The sequence below is a fragment of the Morone saxatilis genome, unplaced genomic scaffold, assembly GCF_004916995.1.
Source record: "Morone saxatilis isolate NCDOM2014 unplaced genomic scaffold, NCSU_SB_2.0 Contig14, whole genome shotgun sequence".
NCBI lineage: Eukaryota > Metazoa > Chordata > Actinopteri > Moronidae > Morone > Morone saxatilis.
Genome location: NW_023339696.1, coordinates 4,831,058 through 4,842,603, shown reverse-complemented (window position 1 = coordinate 4,842,603; position 11,546 = coordinate 4,831,058). Strand labels below are relative to the sequence as shown.

Sequence of the window (11,546 nt, the reverse complement as noted above, 5' to 3'; positions counted from 1 at the left end):
TATATATTTTTCTGCCTATTGAAGAGTTAAAGCCGTTGTTTCAGATATGCACCGGTACTGGAAAGATTATAGTTATATAGCAGTTCATGTTTGAACTTATGATGCACATTGTCACACTTTTGTTTTGTTTGTGTTGTGCCTTAATATTATGTACGCAATCATTTGCAAATTGGTTTGTGCTAAAGTGGTTATACACGTTCACCACACTTTTAAGGAGTAATGAAGTGAAGTTAATTCTATGTAGTTTCATTACTTGATCTACACTTCTGATTCAGGCTCTGCACTTATCCCGTCTAACCCCTCACCCCATATTAATGTTGGCAGCCCTCTACATTATTTGGTTGAGCTAAAAATGGCCACTCCCTTGAAAGCGGAATGCTGGACGGTGTAGGCATGGAACAGAAATGATGTGATTCTAGCTGGCGTCTGAAATGAGCTTTTAATGTTTGGAGTTTTCCCATCATTATTTAAATCTTGGGGCCATGTGTATGTGTCCATCACATTGTGGGCTTGACTGTGTGTGCTGACGTATGTGTCTTTCTTCCATTTTTATGTACAAGGAGAGAGAGAGAGCACATAATTTTATTGGTCGACTTGCGAGCATGAGAAAGCGTCCAGGGCGACCAATAAAACAACAGATTTACGACGCTGCCCTGTAGGTGCAAGCACGCCCACTTCCTTTTCTCGTGGAAGGCTTCTGTCATCAGGACCCCATTTCCCATAACGACATACACTTTTGGGGGTGTTCTGTGTGCTGCCAGGTACCGAGGCACTGCCATTTCTATTAATGTCATCATATAATGCTTTTGCATCAGGAAATAAAATGTAATCACCTTTTGTGTATGTTGGGGTCATTTAGCTACTGATGCTGTATCTCTGCAAGGGGTGCAACATGATTGAGGGTTTAACACTGAAACCCATTCCTGGGCTTAATATAAATATTTTGGTGCCACTGAATTACATTTTTTCATCACTGGTTCAAAACATTAAGCTTTCATTGTTACCCTCCTCACACTCTCCACTCTCCTGCCTGCTTGCCCTACATTCAGACCCCCCCCTCGCCACTCCTATCTGTTTATTTATTTCCTTTATTTTCAGAGGCGGCTTTGTAAATTCGGAGCATCACAGTTCAAATTAAGACAACGTCATTAGAGAGACTTTTCACGTGCCAGAGGTGTGTTAGAAATTCAGATTTCTGCACACAAAGGGCGTAGAGGATTGCCAGGGAGAAGGAAGCAGAAACCCCCAGAGATGCTCCCGTCAAACAGAAATGAGGCCAATCTTTCCACAGAGCGTGACGTTGCAGCTCCAAAGAGTCCTCAGCAATCGCAGCATCAATCCCACGACAGAGAGACTCTGCTGATCTCAGTGTAGCCCCTTAGCTCAACTAAAGGGCTCAGTTCCCTTTTTGATCCTTTCCCCCCTTTCTGGATGTGAGGACTGGGTAGGTCCATATTTCCTCCAGCGAGTAGAAGAAGATGAAGACTATAGATGAATAACACTAGATGTAATTCTATGGATCAGATAGAAAGCTGAAGAGAAAGCCCCTACTAATTAGTGAATTTGGGAGACTAATGACAAAGGTCTGTTTCAATTAAACAGGAGAAAGTGGGTTGTACTTTCAGCATATGGTACAAGGCTTCTGTCATTTACGTCATTAATAATCCAGTGATCATTAACTGATCACTTATGTTGTACTGTGATGTTCTTTGCTAAGGTGGGCGTGGGTCACATGTATAGTCGTACGTAGTAAAAACATCAAGCAAAGCTGATGGAAAACTTCCTCAGTAACACATACTCAGTGTGCGTGTCTGTCCAAAGTGCAAATGAACTATTTTGTCCGATAGCCAAACGGCTCATGAATGTCCAGATTTTCCCAGCCACTCGATGGATTACCGTTGTTTTTTGGCTGCTGAGTGGAGCAAATATGCCAGCCACTTGCATATTTTACCAGCATTTGGCTGGTGCTAATTTGGTGCTGGGTCTGTCACAGGATGTGTAGCCTGCTTATAATATTGCAGAAAAGTTTCATAGCCAGTATATTCCATCATAAATGCTTATTGGATGGTCAAATAACCTCCCTCCCCCCACTTTCCAACTGTGAACACTTCCGCTGTCAGGTCAACAACATGTCTTACAACCTAGTTCTGACGCAGCATGAAGCGAGTCTCTTGCCTCTTTTTGAACCGCTCTGCTGCTACCTATACACAGTAATGTGTTCAGGGGAGAGCAAAGTCTGTGGAGTAATGCGGTAGAGCTGTTAAACAAAAGTAGACTCGTGTCCTTACAGAGGTGCTGGATGTTTTCGTCCTCCTCAAGCAGTCTCGCCCTCACTTTTTGACGGGGAAATTGCTTTTGGCTACATGACGCTGTCTCAGGAGGCTCGCGTGCTGTAGCTGTGATAAGGGAGAGAGTTCCTGTCATGCTGCTGTGTGCTCTGTGTGTATAATGATACACATTTGCATCTACATATATGTCCTTCAGAGGGGTAAGCATGCTGAGATGGTAGCATAGAGCCTCACCAAACCGATTTTCCTTGAAATGACATTCAATCATACGTTTCACAAAATAAACCGGTTATACACTGTAAAATAGAGCTCAACTTCAAGTGTATGCATTTTCTGACAAATGTGTTTGGTGTGTGTGTAATGTGATGTGATGGTTGGATTCCTCTGCGTCCTGATTGCTGTCCTCGCGCTCTCCATCTCGTGCCTACTTCTGCTCTGCAGCCTCAGACTCCTAATTGGCTTCCCTGCTACCATTGTCTCCGTGAGTGTACCATTCCAGTGGGTTTCGCCATTTCCAATTTTCAGCTGTAATTCGGCCCCTTGTATGTTTTTGTAAGGAGCCTATATAGGTTTAATTGTAGTGTTGCCTTCCTGCTGTGTGGCTAGCTGAGGGTCTGTAAGTTTTGCTCCATTTAGTTCGGTTTAAGCCGAGCTGGCCGACATATGGGCCGTGTAGCAGTACCCTGCAGTTGGTCTCATTTTGTCTTTATTGTCCTGCTTTGTTTGTGTCTGGACTTGGAAGGGTTGTTGCCATTACCTTTCATATTTCCCAGTGGTTCACAATTCTTTCTCTTTACCTCAAGGATTTATTGCATTGTGACTTAGAGACTGGGGAACATAGTGCTTGATTGCCCCCCCCCACAAAATGTACTTGTTGTCTGTGGCATTGTGGAAACACAAAGAAAACTGTCACCTGTTAACTCGCTCCACCTTTTTTCACCTCAAAGCGAGCACATGTGCACACACGTACACACTTACTCCTCTATGCCTGTTAAGAATTAATTAGATCATTGGAGCTTGTGTGTGTGCGTGCACGTGCATGCTTGTCTGCGTGTTCAGGAAGAGCACGAGCGAAAGCGATGCATACCAGATGTTTTAGAAATGAGGTGGGTTTCACTGGAACGTAACACATTCCCAGGGATGTTTGCGGAAAGAAATTCTTCCTCATCTGACGAGCATGTTTTGCGCAGCCCCGTCCCCCCCAGGAGGGTATACATCCAGTTTACTTTGTGCATCTGTTAGCACCATGCGTATGTAGAAGTTGGGATGTTTGACGCTGGTGAAAATATAATATATAACAGGTGCTTAAGTCCAAGTCTTCAAATTGGTTGTTTGCACCAAAAGAGATTGAGTTGCAGCTTCACACACACGACAAAGAAAAGCAGATAACTGACACACTTCAATGGATATTTCAAAGCAAATTTATAGATGAATCAATTATCAGAATAGTTGCCAGTTATTTTTCTGTCAGTTGATTAACTAATCAATCATTTTAGCTCTACCACCATCCCTGGAGCTGAACTAGACGTCAAGCAAATATCGCCCATGAAAGGTGTGAAATGGGCTCAGATGCTTGTCACATTGCAGTTGTCATTTTTAGACCAGTCTGCTATTAAATGAACAAAACTAGGACTGGATGTCATTCTGGCTTCAGACATGTTTTAAAAAATAAAATTAGTCTGCTTGCCTAACCCATACGAACTAAAAAGTTGAATTCAAAATTCTTAAAATCGCATCTACTCTAGTCATTGAACAATGCAAATGTGGTTCATCTCAAAAGTGAAACTCATAAACACAAGATGTCTCATACTTATACTCATACTGAAAATTCCATTTTCAGCTCAGGAGGTTTCAAGTTCCCACATCACACGTTGTAAGATGCATATTGAACCGGGACTGGCTTCCAACCTAGCTGAGATCTCACAAAGTCATGCTCATAACTATTCATCTTTAGTCCAGATTTAAGAGACACAGTGAACTTTCCTCGTTATATGACTTAATTATATTCCCATCTCTGTTCAAACCAGTCAGCCAGGTACCAAGACCAATTAGGGTCTGTTCCTCAGAAAATGATCACAGAAATAAGCTATGCCAAAACTGTTATTTCCATGCGCCTGACTCATAGTCTGTAACTGTAACTTCAGACGCCCAGGTGGTGACTCTTCATCCATCCGGCTCTGCCTCATCACCTCAGCAACAGCCTCCATGGCTCTGAGAGTTGATCAACAAGATCAGCCTCTCTGCTGCAGGCAGCTGGTTTGGGACAAAACATCCCCTCCTCGCTTAAAGGCCGAATTTTGTAATGAAAACACAGAGTGGTCTGATCCATATTCAAGCATTATTATTCTAATGATACAAGAACTGTTTATTTCTGTAAAGCTTCGACTTTAAGTGTTTAAGTCGTGGCTGTAATGCAGTTGTGTTTTCCTGTTTGAATCCTGAACTACACAAATCATTTCCTGCTGTCTACCCATGCACATTCCTGCCACTTTAAAGCCCTGCTTTAATGTTTGTTAAATTACCATTTGACTCTTCCTTTCTTCTTCTTTTTTTTTTACAGTCCTCTGCGCCAAAAACCTGGTGAAGAAAGACTTCTTCCGTAAGTATCTGCCAATCCCAGCTGTTTACGATAAACCTATATTTGCTTTTCACACCCTGTTTGGTTTTCAATTTTGGTTTTGTGGGTATGATGCATGCACTGTAAAATGTGGGTCGCTTTGGGCTGATAAAGTGCCTGCTGTCAGCTGCCGCTAGCCTTCAACGACACACTAAGATCTACTTATTTAGCCATTTCAACAGATGTGGATGGTTTACTTCATATGTCCTTGGAAGTAGGAGAGTGTTGTCTACATAATGCTCCCATCACTTTAAACATAAACACGCAGACTAATTATTCAGTACTGACATAGACAATATTTTGTAAAATATTATGTATTTCCATTTTGGGCAACTTTTCTGCTACCACTTTGCATAAAATACCCAGCTCATTTTCTCAAGACTTAATAACTCACGTGTAGATGTCTTTAGTGTTGTGAGTGTTTGGGTGTGTTTAGGTCAGGCTGTCATGGTGAATGAGCATGTTAAAGGTCTTCTGCTCACTCAGGTGGTTTCTGTGGTGCCCATTCCTGCCATTCCAACGCCCAGGAGCTGAGCAAACATTCAGTTAGGGAGTTGGTGGAGAGCAGCACTGAAACCATAGATAAAAATTGTGTGTGTGTGTGTGTGTGTGTATGTGTGTCCTTATTTATGAACGAAAAGCCATTGCGCACAGGTCCGTGTTTTTCGCCAGAAATTGTCAGGCGTTTAAAAATGTGTCCGACCTCTCTTTAGACACCGACTCCGAAACTTTCAGTCAGTGTGCAAGGTTTTCATGCGTTATGAATTTAATTAGATAACAGATTAAAGAGAAAATGTAAATGAGAAATACGGACTTGATGTGCAATGGCCTTGAATCTATAATGTGCATGCAACGTGTGTGTGTCAGTTATTGTGCTTGCTTCAGCCACGTGTACGCCGTCCACAGCAAGGAAAATGTTACAGACCTTCCATAAATAATAACTTGAATTACTTAATTCGTTAGCTGGAGAACTCCCAACAGCCCATTTTCCTTCCAAATGTTTGAGGATATTCTTTATGAAAAGGGTCAGGATCATATAAGGTGTGCCGCTTCTCAACCCTGTGAGTTAGTCTCTCGTCATCATGGTTTCTGGCACAAAGTCCTCCCATCTGCTGACTGGAGGGGAGTCTGCGTTGATTTTGACCAACAGTGGTTGGAAGTGAAGCAAGTGCACAAAACAAGCGACATGCCGCTCAGCCTGGACCTTAGGACATCTTCATTGGGAAAAACTGAAACAATCTCATGTTCTGTGTAGGATGTCAGAAATAGTTTCTATAACACATAATCAGAGGCCACTGAGATTCTGTTTCTAAGAATATAAAGCACTGCAGCCAACTCCTTCTGCATGTTGTGACTAATAAACATTTGGTATTTTTCCTGATAATGTCTGAGTTTAAGAATTCAGTGCATCTCTAGTTATCCACAACTGTAGTTTCGTCTCGTCTCTTTTTGAATCAATATACAGAAACAAATGTGGAAGTAAACAATGAGTAATCTGTGACTGGTCCCATAGAAGGAAACTGTGTTGTAGACACCACAGCATCCGTGTCTCTTGTATTTATCACCATCTGTCACGTAGCAAGCTAACACCGCTGTGTAGTGTTGTCATTTGTGTCCTGTTAAATTGTTTATGTGTTATTTATGTTGGTGAATGTAGCTGAAGCTGAGCACAGTGTTGTTGTGTTTTTCCTCCTCTCCCCGCAGGCCTCCCTGATCCCTTTGCCAAGGTTGTTGTGGACGGTTCAGGGCAATGCCACTCCACGGACACTGTGAGGAACACACTTGACCCCAAGTGGAATCAACACTACGACCTGTGAGTGCCTGAGACATTGAAACATTATTCATTTCTGGCGTCTGTTGTTCAAAGTCAAACAAAGATCAGATTCCTTCGTTGTTTATTTGAATACCTCCCACCCTCCTAAAGACCTAATGTGATTACAAACAGCAGTTTAGGCTCGGCTATTACAATGCCTCACAATTTTTAGTTCTTTCTTGAACCTCAATAAGTGAGCACACTGAGACGTGTCAGGCTGTACCATTAACAGGACCTAAACAGTAACAGATGCAAACAGCTCTTGCATCTGCTCTCTCACTTATCTAGATACTCTTTAATGACATATCCCTTCAGCGCCAGCAAAGAGTCTAAAAATGTCCTTTGGAGCAGTATTTAAAGAAACAGAAAAGGAGGGGCGTCCCCAATAGTATTTTCTTCCATTGAGTGAAACACGTGCATGTCTTGTTGTACCCTGATTGCTTTTCCCAAAGATGGTTTGTCCTGTGAAAGTAACCTGGAAAGAAAATATAGAGCCGGAGCGCGTGAGTGAAAATGTGAGAGTGAAAGTTTCCAGTATTCGCCCCGGTGTTTATCCAACCGTCATGCGTAGCCAACAGCGAGAGGAAGCACGTGTCTCCGTTTGTTTGGTTGCCGGGGATACGGCGGACCCTCTCTCTACATGGCTGTTATATTAGCTACTCGTGTCACATTTGACAAGAGGGGGGGAAAAAGTCACGCACACACCTTTTGCAAAGATTGATCGATGGAGACTCAGACTCGTGGCTCAGTGGGAGCCTCTCTTCGGCTAATTTGTCCCAAGAGCCTGCTGACTGCAGTTCATGTGAAAATTGCTCGCGTTTTCTGTGCCAGTGATAAGTTCAACACCAGTGTGCCCTCCTATACTGTCTGTCAGCTTTTATCCTCACAGCCAGCAGAAGGACTCTTTTTAATTGACTGAGAGCAGCGTAAAAAAACCCGTCTGGCTGGCTCACACTTATTAAAATAGGGCCCGCAACACCTGGTGTTCCGAATACAGCCTAGTGCATTAAAGCTGTTGGCAGTGATTCTTTTTTTCCATTTGTTGTATGTGCTCATGTGAGGGTGTAGAAATCCTGTGTAAGTGAGCCTGTGTGTGTTTGTGTGTGTGTGTGTGTGTGTCCAGGGCCTTGGTTTCATTGGTCAGCCACAGCCAGCAAACTGGCCCATGAACTGTGACCCCCTCAGCATCGTTGCAGGATGTGGCCGGCATGCCAGGGATAGCAGACGCAGTCTATCTGGCTGCCTGCCTCTCTCACACTCACTCTGCCTGCACCGAGTTTTCTAAAACCATCACTTGAAGCATTAACATAACAACCACTCCTGAGGAGAAGGGGATTTATGTTTAATTTTTAGAGACCTTTATATCTTTACAGTGGAGTGTTTTTCAACCATTTTTGAAAACACTCACTGACCCCCCAAGTCACTCACATTTGGTTAATTAGGAGTTCTTCAAACATGCCGTTATTAAAACATCTGCAGTGTTAAGTGCCCAGTCTAGACTCAGATTATTTACGCCCTCTCATCAAATCGTTGTCCTCCCACCATCCGAGATGAATTTCTATGGAAGCACCCAGTTATAACAGAAACATTGTTAATGGCTTCATTAGATCTCTTTTAGTGTTATGTATGTAATTTAATTAGTGTTGGAGCAAAAGAAAAAAAAAATGAGTGGCACAATGCAGAAGAAGAATAAGAGATTCACCTGATATTAAAATAAACAGAAGGGACGAACCAAACACGAGCTCTAGTTTGGGGCATTTGTGTTTTTCGTGCATTTCGCGGCCACTAAATCTTACTAGACCCTAATAAATAGTAATTATTATTGTTATTTTTATCAAATAAATTAGGCTACTCTCCAATCTTTCCATGTGCCCACTGGGTTACAAGCCCCCCTGGTTAGGAATAGTGTTAAGTTTGTGTTCTGTTCACTAGTGGAAGTCTACGTGTTAAAACGTCTGATTAATTTGACAACACCAGGAGGAGGCTTTCCCTTTTTGTTTCTGTTTGTATCTCAGGTTGTGACTTTAATGCTGCTGTTCCTTTCACTTTGAGCATATGTTCTTGGCAGTAACTTGGCAGGAAAAAGCAACTAAAAACAGTGCCAAAGATGCCTATTGTATGAATACAGTCTGCCAAATAAAAGGATGTATTTAGAAAGCACATCTGACTCTTTAAATCTGCTGCTTTTTGCTTTTTATTGCAAGTTTCCCATTGTCTCTGGTGCAGCGTGTGTGTGTTATTGCCTATGACTGCTATTAAAAAACTTAGCCAGACTAATGAATTTTATTACATGAAGGGTGATCCAGATGACTGGGGTTTGGTTATAATACTTCCCTCCCGTCACGTCTGTCTGACATAGCAGCTCTCTCACATCGCACCCCAGACAGGCATTTGGCATCGACTCAAAATGTCCAGACGTCTTACTCACAGCCCCATTGTTTCATATCCCTTTTGGTAACCGGCATGATAATTACAGTGGGATGCAGTTCTGCGAAACGTACCGATGATTAGTTTTCAGACTGAAGGAGGGAGCCCACCCGAGCAGATGTGCCACAACAGGTTCACATGGTGAAATTTTATCACACCCTCAGCCGTGTCTGACACACCAGGAGAGGGAGAGAAGACACAAATGCACAGGAGAAACATGCAGGCTGTCAGGAAATAGTCTGTTCCATTTACCTACACGTCTTTACCTCATCATGTTCTTTACTTAAATAGCAATCAAATAATTGTTCCTTTAACGTTGTATTTTGTCGAAGAATGTCAGTCAGTCGCTTTGATCCAGACTGGAACATCTCAACATCTATTGGATGGATTGTCTTTAAATTTGGTTTTACACATTTATGTTCCCATTTTTCATCTGGCGCCATCAATTTTAAAAGTCAGTTTCTTTGATTTATGACCAAATACCTGCAAAAGTAATGACATTATCATCCTCCTCCTGAGCAAATATTACCATGCTAGCACGCTAAACTAAGATGGTCAACATTATACCAATTTAACATCAGCATATTAGCATGCTGGCGTTAGCATTTAGCTAAAAGCACCACTGTGCCCTAGTACATCCTCACAGAGCTGGAAGCATGGCTGTAGCCGCCCAGTCTTGAATGATCTTTCATCCTGTTATTATTGATTTAATTCTACCTCTTACTACGCGATTGCTTGTTCATTTTCGCCACATTAGTGCAATCATATGTCTCCCTCTCCATGCAGCTTAATCACAGCTGTCTCATATATTTGCAGTATAGTATAGTTTATGAACTTCTCTCACAGAAACAGTTTCAAAATAGTTTACTTGGAGGAAAAACAACCCTTGAATTGTATAACTAATATTACAACGCACCACATTTGACAGCATGATTGATGACTGTTTAAACCCAATTACATTTTCAATTAAGCTTGTTCAATCAAGCTGGTCATTTAAGATTTTTCATGTAAACCAAAGGGTGCTAGGGTGCTGAAAGCTTTGGTTTCAGGCTAATTTAAAAATCCATTTTGTAGAACAAATGTAGACACCTTTTTCCACAGTCTGGCAGATCCTTAGAAACATTGTCCCATTTTCAAATATTTTCATAGTTGCTCCTCATCTCGTCACTGTCATCTCTCTACTGTGTCTCTCCTCCCTCCCTCTCCTCGTCTCACTGCCCCTGATATGTGGGACGGTGCTGCTGTGGATATTAGAAATGATTCACAGGGTCGCAGTCTGCTTGTGGTGCACTGTCTCATACTCAGACGCTCAGGGTCAGATTTACACATTCACATGCACTGGCTGGAAAATCCCTCTCAGCCACCCCACCTTCCTCTTCCGCCTCCGTGTCCTGGCTGTGTCTTGTAATGTGTCCTTGACGAGGCCACTTAGCGGTAGCCTCTGTGGCGGATGTGTGGCTCCTTTGGACATCCGGACTGAGACATTACCAGTGCTTCTCTTATAAGATATTATAAGCTTTAGTTACACTTGTATAGCTGTACAATCATGCAATTATTAAACAGCTATTACGTTTCATGCAGTCGCACAGTGATTCTCATGGCGTCTGTGAGAGAGCCTATCATTATTGAATATTAATCGTGTCTCCCTCTTCTCTCTTTCCCCTCAGATACATTGGGAAATCAGATTCTATCACCATAAGCGTGTGGAATCACAAGAAGATTCACAAGAAGCAAGGGGCTGGGTTCCTGGGCTGTGTCCGCCTTCTGTCCAACGCTATCAACCGCCTTAAGGACACGGGCTGTAAGTGTCAGTATTACTCTAATATAGCAACTCGTTAATGTCATTTCTTACTATCTTTTGAACTCTCTAAGCTGTGAGGGACTGTGTCGCTCTGTCAAGTCACTAGTGGAAGGAACCTTGTTGTATATTAGCCAGTTTTGCGTCAGCCATTCCTGGCGCTAACAGTATTCTGAGTTCATTTCTTTCTACTTGGTTGGAGTATGAATTATTAATTGTTACTCTCAAGACATTTGCCACAGCCTTAATGCTAAAATGAAGCTTGTCCATCAAGCCTGTCTGGTACCTGCAGTGTGTTAAGAAGCAGACGTTAATAACATAATGCTGCTGTCAGGGCTAAGTGACAGAACATAGGGTAGCTCCGTTTAGTGTCCTGTCTCCCTCACTAGGTCTGACAGAGGCCAGACCTGTGTGTGAGAGGGGTCAACACCCTGCCCCCCCTGCCAGAACAGGAAGAGCCAATCAGCATCACCCTGCAATTACTGTAAAAACGTCTCATGTCAGTAGCTAACTGGATAAATGAGATGGGAAGCTTTAGTACGTGGCTTCTAGTAAAAGCAGTGCAAGACAGACTGGAGTGGGTTTTTTTTTTTTTTGGTTTTT

The 11,546-nt window shown here is 42.6% G+C and overlaps 1 protein-coding gene across 2 annotated transcripts in view; it reads left to right on the top strand.

The window, feature by feature from the left end:
• The window catches only part of LOC118322963 (E3 ubiquitin-protein ligase SMURF2), a 47,090-nt gene that overhangs the window by 15,584 nt on the left and 19,960 nt on the right, over positions 1–11,546 (top strand). Inside the window, exons 2-4 of one of the 2 annotated variants that reach the window (XM_035654839.1) lie at positions 4,849–4,887; positions 6,610–6,718; positions 10,813–10,946. In XM_035654839.1, the coding sequence (XP_035510732.1) occupies positions 4,849–4,887; positions 6,610–6,718; positions 10,813–10,946 (282 nt within the window). Of the gene's footprint in view, positions 1–4,848; positions 4,888–6,609; positions 6,719–10,812; positions 10,953–11,546 lie in introns of both variants that reach the window. The other variant, XM_035654838.1, reaches the window with a different exon arrangement.